Raw genomic sequence first — 20,944 nt, forward strand, 5'->3', positions numbered from 1 at the left:
AGGTATGGTATCAAATGTATTTCTGTGGGCAGATGACACTGGATTGACACACTTCAGTAAATATGATGATTATAATAACATATAATGATCATATGATCATGATAACAAATTAAGTACTGGTTCTTGATACATGTTTATACAAGGTTATATAAATGACATTTTGGTCAGTAGCAGTTCAATATATGGTAGAGCCCTTAGAGTTCTGATTTGCTCCAAAACTGAAAGCACTGGAGAACAACATACCAAAATAGCAACATAGCAACATAGCAACATAGGTAATACATTTCGCTATTTCAATCTTGCCAATAAAAATACTTATTGTACTTATGAATAAACAAAAGAACAAAACAATCCCATTCGTGACAATAGGTGAGTAATGTTCCTGTGTTGTCATGGCGCTTTGCCAATAATAAGAATACTCATGAGGAAGACCATGATGAAGAAGATCCACATGAAGAACCTGTCCATCACCTTGGCAACCTTCTTCCATTCCGCCCCCTTTGCAGCGGTTGCCCTCTGATCCCGAAAGCAGTTGGCAATGTACTCCACGTTCCGTACCAGCTTGGAGTCCACGCCAGGGATGCCGTTGCCATGACTACAGAACACGCAGGGGCCGAAGGTCACAGCGGCCAACGCAGCTGCCTTTTGGTCCTCCGGGCAGCAGGGCGGTGCCTCCTTACAGCAGTCGCCCAGGGGGAAGTTCCCGTTGGTCTCAAAGCCCGCGTACTTCCCAGGCGGGGAGTGAGAGAGGGAGCTGGGGAGGTGGGTCTTCTCGTCTCTGGTGATGTGGTGTTGGGGTTTGGCTCTTGGGTGGTGTTGGGGTTTCGGGGTCTGGGGTCTGGGATGTTTGTAGCGATACTGCTCCTCCCGTCTGTTGTGGCCCCCAGGTTTACCGTTGGTGTGTGTGTGTGTGTGTGTCGTCGGGCTGAAGTTTGGGTGGTCAAAGTCGTCCCGGGACGAGGGTGAGGAAGAGGCGGAGGCACAGTTCTCACCTACCTCGTAAACAAAGAAGATCTTGGACATGTAGTCGATAATGAGGACTTTGGCCCAGTGGGGGACCGGTTTAGCTTCGGCACCACAGAAATGGATGTTCATGATGAAGATGGTGAGAGCCGTGGAGGCTGTGATCATAGTCATAGTAGCTATGTAGTACTTCCCTGTGTGACAGACAGGAGAGGGGAAACAGAGTGTTATAATGACTTTCTGCGTGTGTGTGTGTGTGTGTGTGTGTGTGTGTGTGTGTGTGTGTGTGTGTGTGTGTGTGAGAGGGAGAGAGAGAGAGAGAGAGAGAGAGAGAGAGTGAGAGAGAATACAAGAGAAGGACACCGATATACAGTTCTACAGTTCATGTACATGTGTGGAAGCACATTGTATTGTAGTGAGATCATACAGTACGTCCCTTAACAGGGGGGTCGTCAACCCTAATCATTAGCACACAAACCCTCACACACACACACAGAGACACACACACACACACACACACACACACTCACCGATAAGCGGCACGCTCTCGGACGGCGGCATGCTCTCGGCCACCATCAGCTGGAAGACGGTCAGCGCCAGCAGCACGGTGACGCCCAGGGACACCTTCTCCCCCGAGTCGGCGGGGAGGTAGAAGCCCAGCGGGGCCAGGAAGGAGATGAGGAAGCAGGGCAGGAGGAGGTTGAAGATGTAGAAGGAGGAGCGGCGTTGCAGCAGCACCGTGTAGGTGATGTCGGGGTACGGGTCCGAGCAGCAGCCGTACATGATGACGCTCTTGGTGGCCGGCATGCCGTGACATTCCCACTCCACGTTCTCCACGAAGTCGGACAGGTCCCCGCTGTCCATGGCCATGGATATGTCCACCTGGAGGGGAGAGGAGCACAGGGAGAGGAGTGTGGTGTGTTACAGTGATACAGCTGTGTTTTAGCAGCTTGCACCACGTCCCGGGGACTGTGTGGTGAAAGTTACGTTCACTGACAGTGGTTCGTTTAAAACCGTGATTACGTAACAACCAGACAGTGTTTGATTTCTGTTGCCATCGGAGCTTGGTGTGTTTGAATGTTTTTCGATCTGTAGTCCAACCAGAACACATGCACGCACAAGCACAAGCACGTAGACACACACATAGCACACACACACGCACGCGCACACACACACACACAGATACACAGACACACACACACACACACTCACACACACAGATACACAGACACGCACGCAGGCACACACGCAGGCACACACGCACGCACACGTTAACACATACACAAACACACACTCAAAAGAGACTGTCTGCATCTCAAATGGCAGGATGACATCACCACCGAGAAGGAGTGTGTTTGCCTGCAGCGAGGCAGTAGGATGGAGTGTGTATGGCTCGTCTCTCTTTCAGGCTGACCAGCCTTTGTCACACTCCACTGACATAGCACAGGGTGTACACTCACTGAGCACTTTATTAGGAACACGACACTAATACTGGGTAGGGCCTCCCTTTGCTCTCAAAACAGCCTCAATTCTTCGTGGCGTTGATTCCACAAGATGTTGGAAACATTCCTTTGAGATTCTGGTCCGTGATGACATGATTGTATCACGCAATTCCCGTAGATTTTTTCACTTTTTTTCACTTTCAAGCAGGGAATCTCCCGTTCTACCACATCCCAAAGGTGTTCTTATGGATTCTGATCCGGTGACTGGGAAGGCCACTGAAGAACACTCAACTCATTGTCATGTTCATGAAACCAGTTTGAGACGACTTTTGCTTTGCGACATGGTGCATTATCATGCTGGAAGTAGCCATTAGAAGATAGGTAAATTGTGGCCATGAAGGGATGCACATGGTCAGCAAAAATACTCAAATAGGTTGTGGCATTCAAGCGATGATTGATTGGTATTAATGGCCCCAAAGTGTGCCAAGAAAACATACAAACATCCCCACACCATTTACACCATCTCCACCATGAGAAGGTGTACAGGTGTTCCTAAAAATGTGCCCGGTGAGTGTATTCATTCATTTCTGAGCTGTCAATAAAAAGCCCAAGACCTTTTATTCTTCATTCATCAACAGTCCAAGACCTCCTACAGTTCCACGTTTGGTCCATCAGCCTCGACCAGCTCACCTGGTTGCCGTTGTACGTCCACGAGCCAAACGTGAGGTTACACTCCTGGCTGTCGAAGGGAAAATAGGAGACGTCGACCACACAGGAGCTCTTGGTGATGGCGGGAGCGTCCCACGTAATCTCCCCGTTGTAGCGCAGCACCACGTTGGTGTCCATGGGCCCTGAGAAGTCATCGTCCGCCCTGATGAGGAGAGAGAAACGTGTGGCCATTATACCCTTAAACATTATATTATACATTAAACCCTACTGGGGCAATACCATACCAAATGTTATACTGTATGTTGATGACTGATATATATTTGTTAAGATAATTAGCATATTGTTTGTGGTTCCCTGAACCCTACTTTTGAACCCCACATTTAAACGCTAAATGAAGTTTCTAGCATTGTGACTGCCAATGGCCCATGGTCCTAGCATAGATTAATTTTTCTTATGATGACTGATGGATAGATGATTCACTTACTTAGACAAATGTATTTATTGTAAGTCGCTTTGGATAAAGGCGTCCGCTAAATGTCAAAACTGTAACTATACGCTACATAGAGTTGCATATGAACATTTGATTGTATACTTTACTTAGGATATGCATATGTACCAATGGGGAACCTGCATGATGATTACATTACGTACAGTCCTTGCATGGATTCCAATGTTACATTTACATTACATTTATGGCATTTAGCAGACGCCTTTATCCAAAGCGACTTACAACAAATACATTTGTTTAAGTAAGTGAATCATCTATCCATCAGTCATCATAAGATCAATGCTCGGACCAGGGGCCATAGGCAGTCACCATGCTAGAAGAAGGAAAATGGTTACTACAATGTTACTACTATGGTATAGGGTCTACTGTACGTATTGTGAAGTGGTACCAAGGTTTTCTGTCACGAAAAAGTATGCTAGCAACCGAGATGTCGTGGTTTGTGGCTGTGTGACGTACGGCGTACTTGTTATAGAGGACGAGGTCGGGCCGCCATATGAGGCTGCTGGGAATGCGGATGACCTCCAGGCCGTCGTAGTCCTCCTTGTCCCACTTCAGGTAGGCGTCATGCCAGGTCTGCCGGATCCACAGGTACGCAATCAACACCTGGTTCCTCTCATCCTGCACACACAAACACACACATACACACGCGTGCGCACGCACACACACACACACACACGCACACGCACACGCACACGCATGTGCGCACACACACAGGCGCGCGCACACACACACACACACACACACACACACACGCACAGGGTATTAAAAAGGATGAAGCTCTCTTTCTCTCTCTGTCACACACACACAGTAGCTCATTACCTATAGGCATTACGTAGGGTGGATGAGCCTCAGACTGTCAGTCAGACAAACTGAAATCAAGAGCCAGCTGTCAATATCAGGTGGATACGGAGACAAGCCTGGGGGGGTAGGTGGATTCTGTTGCCAGAACCTGACGCATGGCTTAACCAGGGAACTGAGGAGAGCTTTACCCCCACAGGTAATGGGACACTCAAATACACACACACACACACACACACACACACACACACACACACACACACACAATGACTCACACAGACACACATTCACCTGTAATGAGTCTGCATTTCCAAGCCACAGGATGATTTCATCACACAGATAGAGGAGTGAATTAACATTCTGTGAGGCAGTAAAACAGGTGTTTCATCTCTCCCCAGAGTTCACTGGACAGAACACACTCATCTTCCTCTCTCTCTCTCTCTCTCTCTCTCTCTCTCTCTCTCTCTCTCTCTCTCTCTCTCTCTCTCTCTCTCACAACACACACACACACACACACACACACACACACACACACACACACACACACAGGAATCGGACGGTGACTCTTCCCTGAACCTGAACTGACACAGGAGATGGCTGGGTAACTGTAGGTCTGTACAGTAGGAGGTCTGGCCTCATCCATACACATCAACAACACAAGCCTATCTGTTGTCCACTAGGATCTGATATGCAGCTGATCAGTGCAACTTGGCAAAGCCCTCTGGATGAACCATAAGTAATGTGCATGTGTGTAACTCTACTCCATTCTTTTTAGAGTTAATGTGGTCTATTGTAATCTACTGTAGGGGAGGCTGGTGGAGGCAGAAATCAGAGGACAGGCTCATTGTAATACATGGAATGGAATGAGGAATGGAATCAAACACACATTTTGATACCATTCCTCATTCCATTCCATGCAATATAATGATCCCATCCTCCGATTTCAACCTCCTCCAGCCTCCCCTGATATACTCATCCTATCCTCCGGGTCCCAGAGGAGTTGTGTTCTGCACTATGCATTTGATCAGGAGGGCATAATCATGAGTAATCGCCTTGTCCAATCCTAATTAAAGTGTAGGAGAAGCCAGCAATCTAGAGTATCCCACCTTTCACTTGCCCTGAGAGAGGTTGGTGGTCATCTCTGTTGTCTAACATATAATTTCACCAGAGGTTGTTCATATTCCCTGGTTCTCCGTTACCTGAGAGAAGTGGTCTGTAATCTCTGTTGCTCACCATGTCTTTGATCTGGGAGAGAGTGATCTGCAGGGTAACGTTGAGGGCCGCGTCCGTGTCCTCCACTGGACGCAGAGCGTTGGAGTAGTTCTCCATCAGATCGTTCAGAAGCTTCTGAGCAAACCGGCCCTGGGCAGAGTGGGCCACTGTAGGAGGATAACATGGTTGTTTATTAGTGAAGTAGGATAAAGTTGCCCTTAGTAACTGATCTATGGTCAGTTACAGCATTTGTTTTTTTTACCACCTCATAGCAATACGATTTGGCGAGGGTAAGCTGATCTGTGCCCACTATGGGCAACTTCTACCCAAGACTAACTGCCCAAAATCCAAATCGACCCCTCACCCCTAAACGTATTTATGCAGATCTGAAAAGATTGCATAAAGTGTAGGCAATTATTGTACACATATCACCTTGCTAGTTAGAGCTATTACCATACACCTATCCAACTCAGACAACGCATACGTGTTTAAGGTTGGTATAAGATTGGGGCAATGCTAACCCAGCCAGAATGAGGGGTGCAAGTTTCATCCCATCTGAAATCCTACTGTGGGAGGACACTGTTTGGGAAAGGTGGCTTGAGTGGTGGGAGATGTGCCCTACAGGTCGGGTTGGTCAAGGCACAAGCCGCGTAAATTAAATGCGTAAAAGCGCAGCTAAACTTTAGCAAATGTAGATGTTAAATGTTACTAATAAAAACAATGAACTTCCATTGAAAATGTTAAGATAAGACAACATTTGCAAATGCAAAATTACACGAAAGAAAGCAAGCTCGGTTCAGGCTTTATCAATAAACTTCAACGTAATACGCAGCACTGTGCATTTGGCTTACCTTCAAGCAACAGCATCGCAAAGAACACAACTAGGACCACCTTGGGCATTTTCGATGAATAGGTCCAACAGGAAACAATAGGATGTTTGAGCAACTTAAATTAGTGCTCCTGGGTTTAATTCCCATCTGGTTTACATGACGCCCGTTCAACCCCAATTGAACTCAATTGCTTATAGCAGCGCGCTATTTCCGTTCGTCCTCCTCGCGGTTAGGTACAGCTCTTACTGCTTGGCAGGGGAGGATGCATGCCCGCTCAGACACGGAATAGGACCCCGGCTATCACGTAGCACGCGCGGAACGAGGGAAACAAGATGCCCACCGGCTCACCGCACACTGGGGGTATTCAGCTGTCAATCACACACGCTTGGCAGGTGGGCACGCAGGCTGGTGATGCGGAAGGAGATGGCGAAGATATAAGATACCTTAATAAAGGCCCAATGTATGGATCAATGAGTAGTTTATTGTTCAGACTTAATGTCATGAATATCAGGTTTAGCATCATCACAAATGTCAAATAGTTAATTCCACAGTCAGTTACACATTGGGGCTATATTTGTGAGGGCCTCAAGAGAACTGGGCAATAGGGTGCCATGGTGCCAGGGGTTAGGCTACAGGATCAGCTGTGGGTGGTAGAAGTGGCCTTGTGAGACTAGTAGTCTCAAGGGAACTTTTACTGAGTGTGATTGGACTTAAATGCTGTCCCTTTCCATGACTCAAGTGATGACTCTAACCCTAACCACTAAGATATTCCTCAGACTGAATAGAGCTCTAGAGGTACAAAACAAGCCGTTGTCACTTGGGAAGTCTGTGAAATCTAAGCTAGGTTTGCCTGTAGCTCCGTAGAAGGTGTTGCAGTGCAGCAGGGGAGTCTGTGTGGGGCCGCAATAAGGCCGCACAGGCCAAACACCTTAGATAACTCTCACACACACACACAGACACAGACAGAGACACACACACAGAGACACACACACACGCGTTATCTTGTGAAAGGCCTCTTCTCAGTGCAAGTATGCAGAGTGCAATATGGTGACCAGAGCCATGCCAAGTTCTCTCCTGTGATAAAGATGGAATTTTTGGAGAGGTTGACTCTCTAGCGCGACATGTTACAGAACCTGCCATCTGTCAAGTTTCAGCATCTCTCTCGCCTCACCGGACAAACAACATGCTCTGCAGTATTCATCAAAGATGAACTGAGCACCAATTCTTCATCTCTCCAGTGTCGCTCATGAACCACATATTGGAGATTTGCATCGTCTGGATAAACTTGTTAACGTCATTGGTGCTACCGACTGCAATACTGCTGTGTCTACAAGTAGCTTACACATGCAAATGTTTGGAGCATGCTTACACACAAGCACAATTCATCTTCGGAATTCATTTGCTTGCTCTAGTTCGACCAACAACGTAATTCCCTTTGGATTGCGTTTCCCCCCAGCCTCATAAATTTAGCTCCTCATTCTAGATTCTCTCTCACACACACACACACACACACACACGCAGCAAGAGACAACTAGAGTGCAGACTGGTACGGACTAATGTTGCCGCAGACCTTTCATGCTTACGTATAATTCAATATTCAGGAGGCGCACTGCCTGGCTATCCAAGATTAGGCAAAGACAATTTCCAAACAAACATGCAATCTTTAACTGTAGCTCTACACATCAATCTTTTCTTTAGTAAAGAAATGAAATAATAATAAAGACGCCAAGCTCTTAATTGTAGATTAATTTACACAGACTTTAATAGCTTTATTTACAGATGAATTCTTTTGACATAGTTTTTTCTCTGTTGGCGTAGTTCAGTGGATGCAATATTTTTCAAACCTTTGTTTTTTTTCTTCCAAGTCTCAATTAGCTTGAGTCGCATTATCGGTGAACAGTGACCTTGAGTGTTGCCATTTTTGTTTTCTTTCTTTTTAAAAACAGGAATCCAAATGTATTCCTGTAGGAGGCGAGAACCAAATTTAAAAAAAAAAGGGGGGGGGGGGGGTGACGGTAGCCATGACGAGGATGAGAGAGAGGGAGGGAGGTGGGGTTACCTGCTGATGGGGGTGAGGTTTTCGGTAGGTAGGACAGTCAAACAGGTGACACCTGGGCATGATACGAGTGCTGCTACTGCAAGAAAATGTCAGTGATGTAGTAAGTGCTAAAAAGGTGGTGGTGGTCGGGGAAAGGGGGGGGGGGGGGGGTAGCTACGTTCAAACATCCATAGATGACTACTTTACTGTCTTCCTCAGCTCGCCACCGGGTACTATTCGGACACAGCCGGAGAGTTGGGAGAATGTAGGTAGGCCATGGATGAGGGCGGAGGAATGGCACTTGACTCAATGGATAGGGGTCAGAAATGTTCGAGGTATTGAGTGGAATGTTGAATGACTGGGGGGGTGAAGAGAGGAGTTGGAGCCCAGGAGCCCCCGGACAGCAGAAGAGTGTGGTGCAGAACAGAAGGGGTTAAAAAAAAAGAGGGGGGAGGGGGGGGGGAGGGGGACGCCTGACAGGTGGAAAAGAAGGGATTGAGCAAAGGTGTGTACAGTAGGTGAGGGTCCATGTAACAGAGAGCACATCAGAAAGGAGGGCTTCAGACAAAAGGGAGACAGAGAGGGTGTGTGTGTGTGTATGTTGGGGGGACCAGATGGAGACCAGGGGGAGGGTGTGGGGTGAGGTGGTGTAATGGGTGGTTTGAGACAGGTGTTGAGACTCAGTTACTGAGCAATAGCTCTGTCGCTGTCTCCACATCCCAGGATTTCGACGACAACGCCACTATTACTGCATTCTGTGGACAGAGAGAGAGAGAGAGAGAGAGAGAGACTGGTTACTCATCAAACACCGTTCATTAACATTAAAAGTGCCATTACAAAAACTAATGGAAAGGACCGGTTAACAACAGCTGTAAACATGCAGCCTAGATGTGAAACTGAGATTTAATTGGGGAATCAGATTGAATGGAATTGATTAAAACATTTCTGAGGTAAAGTGTCTGGGCCAAGACATTGGATGTAATATCTCTCATCAATAATAATCCAGCCATAGCCCATACTAAATCTAAATATCTTGACCATTGAAACTGGTTAAAGCCGCAATCTACGAAACAGTGAACCTAGTGAATTGACTGAATAGACTGACCCATCACTCGGGGTAAACAACACGGAAAACATGGTGTTTCGCTTTAGTAGAAGTAATATAGAGACAATTTAGCAACGCGACTGCCCTCAACTGATTGTTACTATACGGAAATAGCCCCATAAGGCTACCTGTGCATAACCTCTCTTATCGGCTCAGATCAGTCCAGAAGGATGTTTGTGGAATCAACGCCTGTACTGCTTTGATTTCACAAACATCCTCCACAGGGCAGTGTGCTGCTAAAACCATCAACCTCACTACAATTTCGCCGTAAAACTAAGCTTCTGAGAGCAGTCGTAGCTTAACGGTGTCTGGTTGCTTTTACTAAAGCGATACACCACGTTTTATGGATTGTTTCCCCCCCCCCCCCCCCCCCCTCAGTGGTGTGACAGCAAATTCACTGTTTCACCGTTCGTAGATGGTGTTGATGGTGTTGAGGGTGGTGGTGGGGGGGACTCACTTTGTCGAAGCCCATGGCACAGAGTTTGTCTATTTTGCGGGTGTACTCTGGACTGGACACGGGAGCGCCGCCGTACACGTGTGACCAGAGCCTGGCCGTCTGTTTGAACATCTCTGGGTTCTGCTTATACTGAGAGAGAGAGAGAGAGAGAGAGAGAGAGAGAGAGAGAGAGAGAGAGAGAGAGAGAGAGAGAGAGAGAGAGAGAGAGAGAGAGAGAGAGAGAGAGAAAACACCACAACTATCAACTCAGTGGGCAAGACAACATCTGTATAGAAATCCAACAGTAAAGCCTTCCCACTACAGATACCTATATGTAGTCACAAATGACAAAGTGTTCAAACAATCACACAGTTCAAAACAGATTAATAAGCATATTCATGGAATTATTTTTCTCTCCCTCACACACACACACACAAACACACACACAAACACACACACACCTGATTGGCCACCACAGCATCCTGGGGGTCGTCTGGTTCCGCTGCTGCCAATAAGGCTTGTAGTGACAGGAGCACTGTCCGCAGTGTCATGGCTGCCGCCCTAAGAGACACAAACACACACACACACACACACACACAGGAGAGCGCACTCCAACAATTAGGTCAAACCAAATTGGCCCGTGGGAGATTCCAACATGTTACTTTCATCCAATTAGTCCTCTCAGGCCAGTAGTATCAAAGAGAAGTTGGTGAGAGACGTCAGAGTATCGGGACTTTTGCTAAGACTTGATCAGAGTGAGGGAGACTGGTAGCAGGAAGTCACTCACCACTGGTCTTTGAGGATGTCCAGACATATTGCACCTGTGACTGAGCTGATGTTGGGATGCCAGATCTTAGTGATAAATCGCACCTGGGGGAGGTGACAGAGGAAGTTAGGAGATGAATCAACAAGGGACCAGCATTGTTTCAGGTGAATCGAATATTCTAGAGTGAATGTTACAGCGTCAGAGACAAAACATCGGAAGGTGATCAACACCTACCTTAGGGGGATTGAATGGATACGTCTCTGGAATTTTTATTTCTAGTTGAAATCGACCACCTTTAAATGAAATTAAGAATAAAGGAAGCAAATAGTTATGACCGTGAATGATCCAACATACCCAAGAAATAATCACACAAAAGCCAACGCTAAGTAAGCAAAGACAGAACATTACGGGTTAGTGACCCACACACTCATTTACAAGAATGCATAAACAACTGCCTGACTGTTCCATCTATCCTCTTTGCTGCTGCTGCATGACTCGCCCACTTAAGGCCAACTGCGTTGACTCATGTGACAGAGCTGTAGTGTAGGCAGACTAGAGTTCACTCCAGTAGGTTAGCTTCTCACCTTCATACGGCGTGTCGGGTGGTCCTGCAATCTCCCCCTTCAGCTCTGTGAAGTTCTCATCCACCAAGTCCACCTTTATCTGGTTTTTGCTCGTCTGCCAGAGAGAGGAGAAAGGAAAGAGGCCATATTTAGATTTTCGCCAAGACCATGGGTTCATACATATGGAGGAAGGAGGAATGTCCTCCACTGCAGAAACTTTGTTCACCACAGTAACAAAACTGAGAGAGTTGATGCACCGGGCACAGAGATGATGGAACAGTTCTAGACTAGATCTATGGCACTTGGTCCTCCCACTGTCAACGAACAGTGTCCAACATTCTGCTTTGATATACTCTATACTCCATGCTCACATCTGTGTAGACAATGCATGTCAGCATGAGTCGTAGTATAATCACCTGCAACAGGACAAACAGGTAGAAATGTTGCGCTAGCTTTCGAACTAAAACCTGCCAATGCGGCAGAAGTTGACACCCCTGTGGGGACACACAGTCCACAGACACAGCGGGCTGTGGTGGGATGTAAAATCTCTCAGCTGCAGCTAACACTTGCAGCAAACTAATTCGTTAGAAAAACACCTATTCTGCAAAAGTCCAAATCTCATATCAGCTCGCCTAGTCATTAATTGATTTCACAACCTTGGCCTACCTATTTCATCGATAGACTCGCTAAAGTTATGCTAAGGTAAGCTAGCTACCTTCTTGCAACCTGGCTGGGGATTTCCACATAGCTAGCTAGCGTTGCTGCCAACACAACACAGCAGCATGAAACGCATTGCAAAACAGTGATAGCTGGATAGCTATAAACTGCCAAGCATAATTCCCGTCCCACTTAACTACCTTGGCCACTGTGTCTTTGTTTCATACAAGTAACTGGCAAAATACAAAGACTAGCTAACATGGATTGTGTGACTAGATGTGCCTAAAAGCAAAACATCATCACTCATTTCCAACACATCACAAGCAATCGTTTCACCAACACTTAGCTAGCTACCTAGCTACCTAGCATTCACGGTCGATTGAAGAAAACGAACAACCCACCTCTTCACTTTTAAGAACCTCTTTAAATTCCCGTTTTATCCTCTGAACAGCGATGTTGGCCATGATTTCGCCGTTGTTCTGTCGCAGGAGGACAAGAGATCCTCTTGCTCAGGCCTCGCTTTCAGCCTAGCTAGCAGCCCAGCTAATTCGCAATCCCTCTCGCACTTTCGCTCTCTCCCTCTCCTAGTCTCTGCTCTGCTCTGTCACTTCGGATCCGCGTAACAATAACAGTTGCACGATAGGTGGCTAAAAAGCTAGCTAAACACTGCTAAGCTCTGTGTCAACGAGAGCCCTTAACCGCGCCGATGTTGTAAGAGATAATGCTACAAACGAGCTGAGAGACATGTAGGTTTTCTCGGCAAATTGTCAGAATGTTCGCGGTGGACAGTCGGTGGTCCTGCCTGGAAACATTTTAGTAGCAACTGCATGCAAGCTGAAATGCGGGTCATGTGATTTCACACCATCACTGCTACCCTGAGAGCTGCTGGCCATTGGTTTATCCCTATTTGGAGTTGATTTAATACAATTGCGACATGAATCTTAGTCCCCAGATATGCTATATGGGGCATGATTCTCATTCTAGATATGTGTCCGCTATTCCTCTAGCCGCCTGGTTTTGTGAGGGAAAAGCATATTGCAGATTGGAACAAGGTCAAAGTTTTACTCTCAAATCTGTCATAATAAAACCCATCGTTCGGGATTAGTGGTTTTATAGCCCCATATATACCCTAGAAAAGAGATGCCACTGGGCCAAATGACTACATCTGATATTAATAGAATCATCTCTCGATAATCCATAATATTTCTCATTGATTATATTTATTATTTAACTATAGCCTTAATATATGTCAGGATACTAACTATTGTAACCCTAGAGTCATGGGACTCTCTACTACACATTTAATCATACATAGTCAATTTTCTGATGCCTATATTCTGTGTATAAAAATTAAATCACTCCCTCTCTCTTGAGTGTATTTTCTAACTATAGTTTATACATGTACGTTTATACATGTATACATTGCTTTATTCAACACAAAATCGCAATGTTAAAACATTTATTCAATAACTTCACCTTGGGAGAGGGTCCAATGAATAATGATGGGCCTATATTGGCCACAAGGAGATGCAAGAGGACTTTTATTCAGCTTCTTCCCTGGCTCAAACCCATTTTCCATTCAACAAAGCAATGCAGAGCAGGATGAGAGGACTGAATCCACCTGCTCCTTCCTTCGTTCAGCCATTCTGTCTTGTGTTACCAAATGTGATGTAGGCTTAACTTTCTTAAAATGTAATTACTATCTTTGTAAAGTCTCCCTCTAAAAAAAAACCCTCTCTTAATATTAATAATGAATCATTCATACAAATGAGAAATCAGAAGAATACTTTCTTCAGGGTTTATTTGTTCATTCACAGGCACACTGTACATATCGCCTTTTAGAATATCAATGAATAGCACGATGCAGTATATTCTCCATTGAAATGGTTCATCCCCTTGCTGTATCGTCATCAGTGGGGACAAGGCACCTGTCCTGTTACCAATAATGATCATGATTGAAGCAAGACTGAGCATAGCCAAATCAGTGTAATCTCAGTGGTAATAAAACAACGTAATAACTCTCATTTAATATGCTATATTTTTCACAGATTGTATGGGATCAGCTGAGCAGCTTTCCTCCATGTTTTCATGGAGGGCCCTGGAGCCTGGGCCAATATTTTAAACGCTAGGGGGCATCAGTGTCAACCCTATGGGGGTTGCAGATGCAACCTGTTCAGCTGATTAGTTCCTGTCAGTGCGTCATGTGGTAGATATAAGAGATAGGGCCAATATGAAAGAGGAAAGAGGAAACTGTAGCGTTCTATGTATTTTATTTCATATAATATAATTATTTATAACACATTATTAAAGTTTCATTTCCAGAATTAGGCACTATGATATTTACAAAAACTGATATGTGCTTCAGTTGCCTTATAAGTGTTCCAGCTGTGTTGCCAATTAGCAAAATGGTGCAACTTTTCACAATTTTAACAGTCATGTTATACTGTATATACAGTAATTGAAGTCATATTGGGCCACAGGGAGGAATTGTGATCTTATAGCCTTCAATCCAGACTCACTATCTAATCTAGACTCTTTCGGCAGAATGCAAAGATAGGAAGGTCAGGCCACAGAAAGATAAAAACATACAGTAGGCCTAAACCAGTCATGCTAACATTACTCTGTACATGATCAATACATTACAATAGCAGCATTCATAGAAGTTCAAATGTAGAGCCGACACACACCACTATCAACACACAACAGTCCAATAACTAAACCTTCAATGTAACTGAAGCTCATTGGACACGCATATGTTTTAACATATGGTGATTCCTAAAGGTGTATTCAGACAGTAAAGCCAGGCACAGAGAGAAAACGCTTATGAGTCACTTGGCAAAGATTTTCCCAGCACGCTTGCCATTGAGCTTTCTCTGAGGATAATGGTTGTTGTGTTAAGCAGGGTCCAAATGGAGTATGATGAAGCTGTCCCTAGACACTGATCAGTTTAGCATTTTCCTCTTCATGGTTTGTGGTTTGATTTGTGAAGGGTAAGCTGATCCTACATCTGTGCCCAAGAACACCTATTGGATTGAATACAGTGTGAATAGGGCCCAAACTAACGGCGAACCACGCGGATCCTATCTGCCACCCGCTGCAGCGCCACCCTCTCCCACGGCTGGCACCTTATACCAGGCGGGACGGGACATACATGCACCCCCACCCTCCCGCTCCCCCTCCTTCTCCTCCTCCCCTGAGCCCTCCTCCTCCTGACGATGATTATGATGACTGTCACCAGTATAGCAAATGTAAAGAGGAGGCACGCTCCGAAAAACAGCATCGGTTTGTTCTCTGAGATTCGTGCACAGATGGTGCACACTGTCCGGAGGTCGCTGACCCTGCAGGTTCCTGTGCTGTTGTCCGCAGGGAAACCGCTACGGTCAATGATCTCCCGGTATACTGCGATAGAGGCTTTGGGTCTGGACTGGTAGCGGGGGGATGCAAAGAGGCCGTACCTAGGGGCATGTCGATCCTGCAGCTCCCAGACATAAAAGCCCTTCAGGTTGACTCCGTCCAACTGACGAGCTGGGAGAAGAAGAAGAGAGGAAGGCAGTATGAGAATCATTCATTCTATACATAGAAAAGCACCAGTTCTGGTTTTAGCAGCTGATTATATGTCTGTTCTAATTATCCTAATATGGAGCACCATGATAAAAAAAACAACCAAACTGACCTTGATGAGGGCAGATTGTGACCAAATCCAGTATATTGGTGTACAAAATAATACTACATGTACATCATGTACACTATGTACATCACTGCAGGCTCTGAGCGCCATATGTTTCATTTCAGGTGGGTGTTTAGGATTAAACACATACATGTTCAAACAATGACAACAAGGTACTGTAGATGAGGGGCGTTAAAACAAACATAAAAATAGGCGACACCCGCAACACATTTCCCTCAGTCTACTCTCCTGTATGTTTATGATCTCAAAGGTTCCTCTTAAAGTGCAGGTTTTATGAGGGGTAATACAGTATTATGATAAGGCTGTGCTGTGCTGGACAATGCCTCAGTCACCCACAACCCTCAAAGGGTTCTTCAAAGGGTTCCCCTATGGGGACAAATGAAGAACCCTTTTTAGAAACAAAATTCTTAGAGTGTAGGACCTCTATAAGAGCAACACTGTGGGTTATTGTACTACTTGGGGGGGAGGGGGAGCATGGAGAGATTTAAAGGTGTGTGAGTGAGGCTCACCTTTGAGCGCTTCCTGCAGGTAGGTCTTGAGGTAGTGCTGCCTGAGCCGGTCCTCCACAGGTGCCTGGTCATCCACCCCACTGGCCGAGACAATAATAGGAAGTCCTCCTCCATACCGCTCCTTCACCCAGCGCAGCACCTTCCGGAGACCCCAGGGGACCACTTTCTGTTCAGCGCCTGAGGAGGGCCAGGTGGGGTCTAACAGGATCAGGCAGTCATGGTCTGGAGGTTGTGGCTGCTGGGGGCTAGGTGGGCCGCTCTGTGGGGCCGACTGGGGCCGCGGGGAGATGAGGTGCGTGGTGAAGTGGTTCAGCGCGATGAAGCCCAGCGCCCCTCTCAGCTCCTCCCTCTCCTGCTCTGTGAAGCTTGGCAGCGGGGATCCAGGGAGGCCCAACACCCTTGCTCTCTCCTCCAGGTACGCCTGCACCTCCGGAGGGTAGTTACCCGCCTTGTCCACTTGTTCACTGCTACCCCCCAGCAGTGGGTCTAAGAAACGGCCAAGCTCAAACAGTAGGAATCGCTGGGCGGCAGATATGTGTGACTCCAGAAAGGGGGAAGCCGGTTCAGCCCAGTCTGCATGCAGTGCCAAGGATACCAGCGCCCCCTGTTGGCTGAAATACTCCCTCTCATAGAGCCGCCATGCCTTGGCATGGGCCAGGAGCAGGTGGTGTGCAGCCCGGTGTTGCTTCTCACTGCTGGCATATGCATCCACCAGCCGGTTGGGCTCGTTTACCGTGATCCAGTACCGCACCAAGGGCCCCAGCTCCCGGTAGCAGAGCGCTGCATAATCTTGGAATGCCTCCACGGTGCTCTGGTTAAGCCAGCCTCCAGAGGCTTGCAGTGGCTTGGGCAAGCCCAGCAGAGGGGAGTGGGGTAGTTTAGGGTGAGTGGGGTAGTAAAGGGTGACGACAGCTTCCAGGCCCAGCTTGCGTAGCTCAGTGAGGAGGCACCGGTAGTACCTGTTAGATGTAAGAGTTTGAAGTGATTTCAAATGCCACAAGAGTAGAGTGTGTGTGTGTGTGTATGTGTGTGTGTGTGTGTGTGTGTGTGTGTATGTGTGTGTGTGTGTGTACGTGTCTGTGTAGTAGTGTGTGTGTGTGTGTCTGTGTGCAGTAGTGTGTGTATGTGTGTGTGTGTGTACGTGTGTGTACGTGTGTGTGTGCATGTGTGTGTAGTAGTGTGTGTGTGTGTGTGTGTGTATGTAGTGTGTTGCGTGTGTGAGTGTGTGTGTGTGTGTCTGTGTGTGTGTGTGTGTGTGTGTGTGTTTGTGCGTGAGTCTGTACCTGAGCGCCTCTGTGTCCACACTAGAGAGGTCTCCCTGGGGGAGGATGAGGGACCAGTTGAGGGCGAAGCGGTAGTGAGATGCCCCTGTTGACTCAAAGAGGCGCACGTGTCCATGGATGGCCAGGTAGTCAGAGCACTGGGCACCCCTGGTGTGAAGCTTGACCCCTGGAACAGGACGCAGTGCCCCGTCCCCAGTTAGGTTCCAGCTGTACAGGTGGGGGTCCATGAATTGAGGGGAGAAGGGACGGAAATTTACCTATAACAAAGGAAAAGAAAAATGTACTATTTGTTTTTGTTGCAATTACCAAGCTTATTTATTGCTCTACTCTAGTCTATCGTCTTTCCTATCGTCTTTTGCCTTTTCCTAGTCTATCGTTCTTCCTTGCCTCCCTTCCCTGTCATGTTCCCCTCCCCCTCCTTTACCTGTATAGTGGAGTCAGCCACACCCCAATGGAAGTCACAGGGGAAACACCCCTTGATCTCTCTGGAAGTGTCGTTGCCAGGGAAACCATTGTCAGTGATGACACGCCTGTAGAAATGAGCGGTGGTCTTAGGGATCCTGGTTCGGTTGACTTGGCTGAAGTCGATGTAGAACAGGCCCCGCCTCCGACTATAGCCGTAGTTCCACTCCAAACCATCCACCAGCGACCAGGCTGTGTAGCCAAACACCTGCACGCCATCAAACACCATGGCTGGACAGAAACACACAGGCAGAGGAAGAGATGAGGACTCTGTGTCACCAAAAAGGAATGCGCAAGTACAACTTTACAGAGCAAATTTTGTTTTAAAAAAGCACTGAGGATCAATATAAAAAAAAAAGGTAAACTGCTCTCTTTCTCTATACCTCTCTCTCTCTCTTTCTCTCTCTCTATCTCACACACACACACACACACACACACACACACACACACACACACACACACACACACACACAGCTGATGGCCATTCAGCATCCCTCCTCACCTTGCAACACCTGGTTAATAAACCTCTTCATAAAAAGCATGGCAACTGTGTCCTCCCTCCCCACAGCTGCATCAGAGAACCAGCCTGCTTCTGCCACCAGCACCTGCAGGTTCCCGTACTCCAGACGCACCCAGCCCAGCACCTGCCTCAGGTCCAGAGATACCTGCCCATAGTGGGGTAGGCTCTGGTATAGTGGCAGGTTGTTAAGCCCAAAGGATAGGGCAAAGAAGTCAGCAGTTCCCTGCACCCAGAGCTTCTCCTCTGGGGTGAACTCAGGTAGGAGGCTCCCTTGACTGGCTCTCATGGAGGTTGGGTAGTCCCCTCCCCCAAAGATGGGATTGGCGAACCAGCCAAGCACCGCTTCCATGGACTGCTGGCAGAGCTCGACGTTGGCCGGAGAGTCTTGGCCTCTCGGAGGCACTGTCCAATGGGAACCCAGGACAATGGAGACTTGTCCTCTCTGGGTCGGCCGGAATTGGGTGTCATATGTGTGCCATGCTTTAGCATGCGCCTGTAAAACATAGAATGGAAGAGATCTATTGTGATACAAGAAGTTATTTCACCAAATCACCACAAGGACATTCTGTATGCATTGATTCTGATTCTGATTCTGATGATATGATGATTATTTAAACTTTCTTTAGTAAGGCACTGAATCACTCTTTTGAAATAAGTAAGATCATTCAACGTGGGCCCCATGAATCTTCCTCTAGCAAAAATGAATTCTTGAGCAATGAAATCTCTGCCTATCTGTTCAGACATAAACACATGGATATGAGTACCGTGTGTACACAAAGTAAGACAGACATTGGACTGGAATGTGAAAACCATGTAACCTGCACACAACTGATTATTAATGAGGCCTATCTCCACCACTTCCTGTCATACTGCTGTCCCTCTCGAACAAAAGTGCTGATGTCTCGTACTTTGAACCCCAGTGTCCCCTTAAGTGTCCGATTTACCAATCATAGAACTCCAGCAGCAATAAACCTCTCATAATGTCAGATGGTAAACGGCCGACGGTTTTAACATGAGGTTAATGACTGCTAATGACAAATGAAGTGCGACATCAACATTGAATATTGCGACATGATGAATACTGTGCTTCTTCTTTGACGTGTCAAAAACTAAACCATATGTTTTTAAACCATTGTTTTGGACTAGTTTTATCTGTTTGGTGAAAAAAGCACAGTGTTCACTATGGGTAATCAAGTATTATTTAAAAATTTATTATAGATTGCATTTTCTTGTTAGAAATTGAAGACACAAACATTCATTGACCAACATCAGCTGATGTTCGAAGTTCAAAGACAGCCTGTCTGACCAAATGAGGTCTCTGTACTTCGTTATGCAGACAGACAATTCCATATGAGCCAAACTATCCACTATTCTAATCCTAACCTTCTGACCCTTGACCCTGACGGACTCACCCTGATGAGGTTGTGGGCCACAGTGAAGGGGACAGCGGGGTCCCCTGTCTCTCCAGGTGCGTGCGTCCCTGTTCCATACCCCCGGACAGCCACCAGGTAGGGGTTGTGCATGGTGATCCAGTACCTCACACGGCCCCCATACATACGGAAACAGAACGCTGCGTACCCATCAAACAACCCCACTAGGGTATCATTCCTCCAGCCTCCATAGCTCTCCTGCAGGGCCTGGGGGAGATCCCAGTGAAATAGGGTCACGACAGGTTCAATACCTCTCTCCAGGAGCCGATCGATGATCCGGCCATAGTGCTCTACAGCGGCCATATTAGGCTGGCCGGTGGCGACGCCATCGGGGAAGATTCGGGGCCAGGAGAGGGAGAAGGCATAAGAGCGTACCCCGAGGTATCCCAGCGCCTCGATGTCCTCCTCCCAACGGAAGTAGCTGTCACTGGCTGTGTCTGCGTTCTCCATGGCAACATCACTGTTGCCACCGATCGAATGTGTGAAGCTGTCCCAGATTGAGGGGCTTTTTCCGTCCCGGTCCCAGGCCCCTTCGGTCTGGAAGGCAGAGGTCCCCGTGCCCCAGAGGAACCCCGCTGGGAAGGTACCCTGGAGAAACCACTGGCTGTGGTTAGTGGGATCTGGGCTGGAGGGGTGCTGCCACTGCCTCCTGCCCTCCCCCAGGGAACAGGTGCCCCTGTCCCAGACACACACCATCAGCAGGAGGGAGAGGAGAAGACAGGGGTGAGAAAGAGGGTAAGAGACTGAGGTTGTCATATCAAAGCCGCAGGAAGTGCTCCCTTGTTTAAAGCTTTTAGAAATCTAAATACTCCCCTTTAGGAGAGTGAAGGTGATCTCAGTTAGAGGGACTGTCCCTGTGAGCATCAGGGGTCCAGATTCAGAGGGATCCATGACGGAGGAATAGACAATGGAGGATTCTAAGTGAACGATTCAATGTGAACAACTGGCGGAGACGGAGACATCGACAAGAGGAGCCCAGTGCAGTGCAGTATCCATCTGACAGTCTAACCTGGTTGGACTTCCCTATCTTTCCCCTCCTCCTCCCCCCCTTGCTTGCTCTCTCCC

The 20,944-nt window shown here is 47.2% G+C and overlaps 3 protein-coding genes across 4 annotated transcripts; all 3 read right to left on the reverse strand.

Moving 5' to 3' along the window:
* Nucleotides 1-125: 125 nt before the first annotated feature.
* LOC310815887 (neuronal acetylcholine receptor subunit alpha-9-II) lies at nucleotides 126-8,500 on the reverse strand. 2 transcript variants are annotated; one of them, XM_083685839.1, is made up of 6 exons: nucleotides 8,482-8,500; nucleotides 5,614-5,759; nucleotides 4,046-4,200; nucleotides 3,096-3,276; nucleotides 1,494-1,845; nucleotides 126-1,157 (listed from the first exon to the last, which is right to left on the reverse strand). In XM_083685839.1, exons 2-6 carry the CDS (start codon nucleotides 5,707-5,709, stop codon nucleotides 391-393), a joined length of 1,551 nt encoding a protein of 516 aa, XP_083541965.1. In that variant the 5' UTR covers nucleotides 5,710-5,759; nucleotides 8,482-8,500; the 3' UTR covers nucleotides 126-390. The 2 variants fall into 2 exon arrangements, with proteins under 2 accessions (XP_083541965.1, XP_083541966.1); XM_083685840.1 differs by lacking the exons at nucleotides 5,614-5,759; nucleotides 8,482-8,500 and having other exon boundaries at nucleotides 4,039-4,102.
* Nucleotides 8,166-12,812, reverse strand: ube2ka (ubiquitin-conjugating enzyme E2Ka). Its single transcript, XM_083685842.1, has 7 exons — nucleotides 12,389-12,812; nucleotides 11,352-11,445; nucleotides 11,002-11,060; nucleotides 10,789-10,871; nucleotides 10,463-10,562; nucleotides 10,023-10,151; nucleotides 8,166-9,215 (listed from the first exon to the last, which is right to left on the reverse strand). Exons 1-7 carry the CDS (start codon nucleotides 12,449-12,451, stop codon nucleotides 9,141-9,143), a joined length of 603 nt encoding a protein of 200 aa, XP_083541968.1. The 5' UTR covers nucleotides 12,452-12,812; the 3' UTR covers nucleotides 8,166-9,140.
* Nucleotides 12,813-15,045: 2,233 nt separating this feature from the next.
* On the reverse strand, nucleotides 15,046-20,575 carry klb (klotho beta; the record flags this gene model as incomplete). Its single annotated transcript, XM_083686035.1, has 6 exons — nucleotides 15,046-15,512; nucleotides 16,185-17,143; nucleotides 17,468-17,724; nucleotides 17,892-18,160; nucleotides 18,432-18,942; nucleotides 19,862-20,575. 6 exons carry the CDS (start codon nucleotides 20,573-20,575, stop codon nucleotides 15,046-15,048), a joined length of 3,177 nt encoding a protein of 1,058 aa, XP_083542161.1.
* Between the last annotated feature and the right edge of the window lie 369 nt (nucleotides 20,576-20,944).

Source organism: Argentina silus (assembly GCF_951799395.1).
Source record: "Argentina silus genome assembly, chromosome: 15".
Taxonomy (NCBI): Eukaryota; Metazoa; Chordata; class Actinopteri; order Argentiniformes; family Argentinidae; genus Argentina; species Argentina silus.

Excerpts from the sequence above, each read along its gene's own strand:
- LOC310815887 (XM_083685839.1), bottom strand. The coding sequence starts at position 5,709 with ATGGAGAACTACTCCAACGCTCTGCGTCCAGTGGAGGACACGGACGCG. Across the intron at positions 4,201-5,613 it reads TCTCCCAGATCAAAGACATG|GATGAGAGGAACCAGGTGTT; the intron begins GTGAGCAACAGA and ends TTGTGTGTGCAG. Across the intron at positions 1,846-3,095 it reads GGACGTACAACGGCAACCAG|GTGGACATATCCATGGCCAT; the intron begins GTGAGCTGGTCG and ends TCTCCCCTCCAG.
- ube2ka (XM_083685842.1), bottom strand. The coding sequence starts at position 12,451 with ATGGCCAACATCGCTGTTCAGAGGATAAAACGGGAATTTAAAGAGGTT. Across the intron at positions 11,061-11,351 it reads ACCCGACACGCCGTATGAAG|GTGGTCGATTTCAACTAGAA; the intron begins GTGAGAAGCTAA and ends TTTCATTTAAAG. Across the intron at positions 10,872-11,001 it reads ATCCATTCAATCCCCCTAAG|GTGCGATTTATCACTAAGAT; the intron begins GTAGGTGTTGAT and ends CACCTCCCCCAG.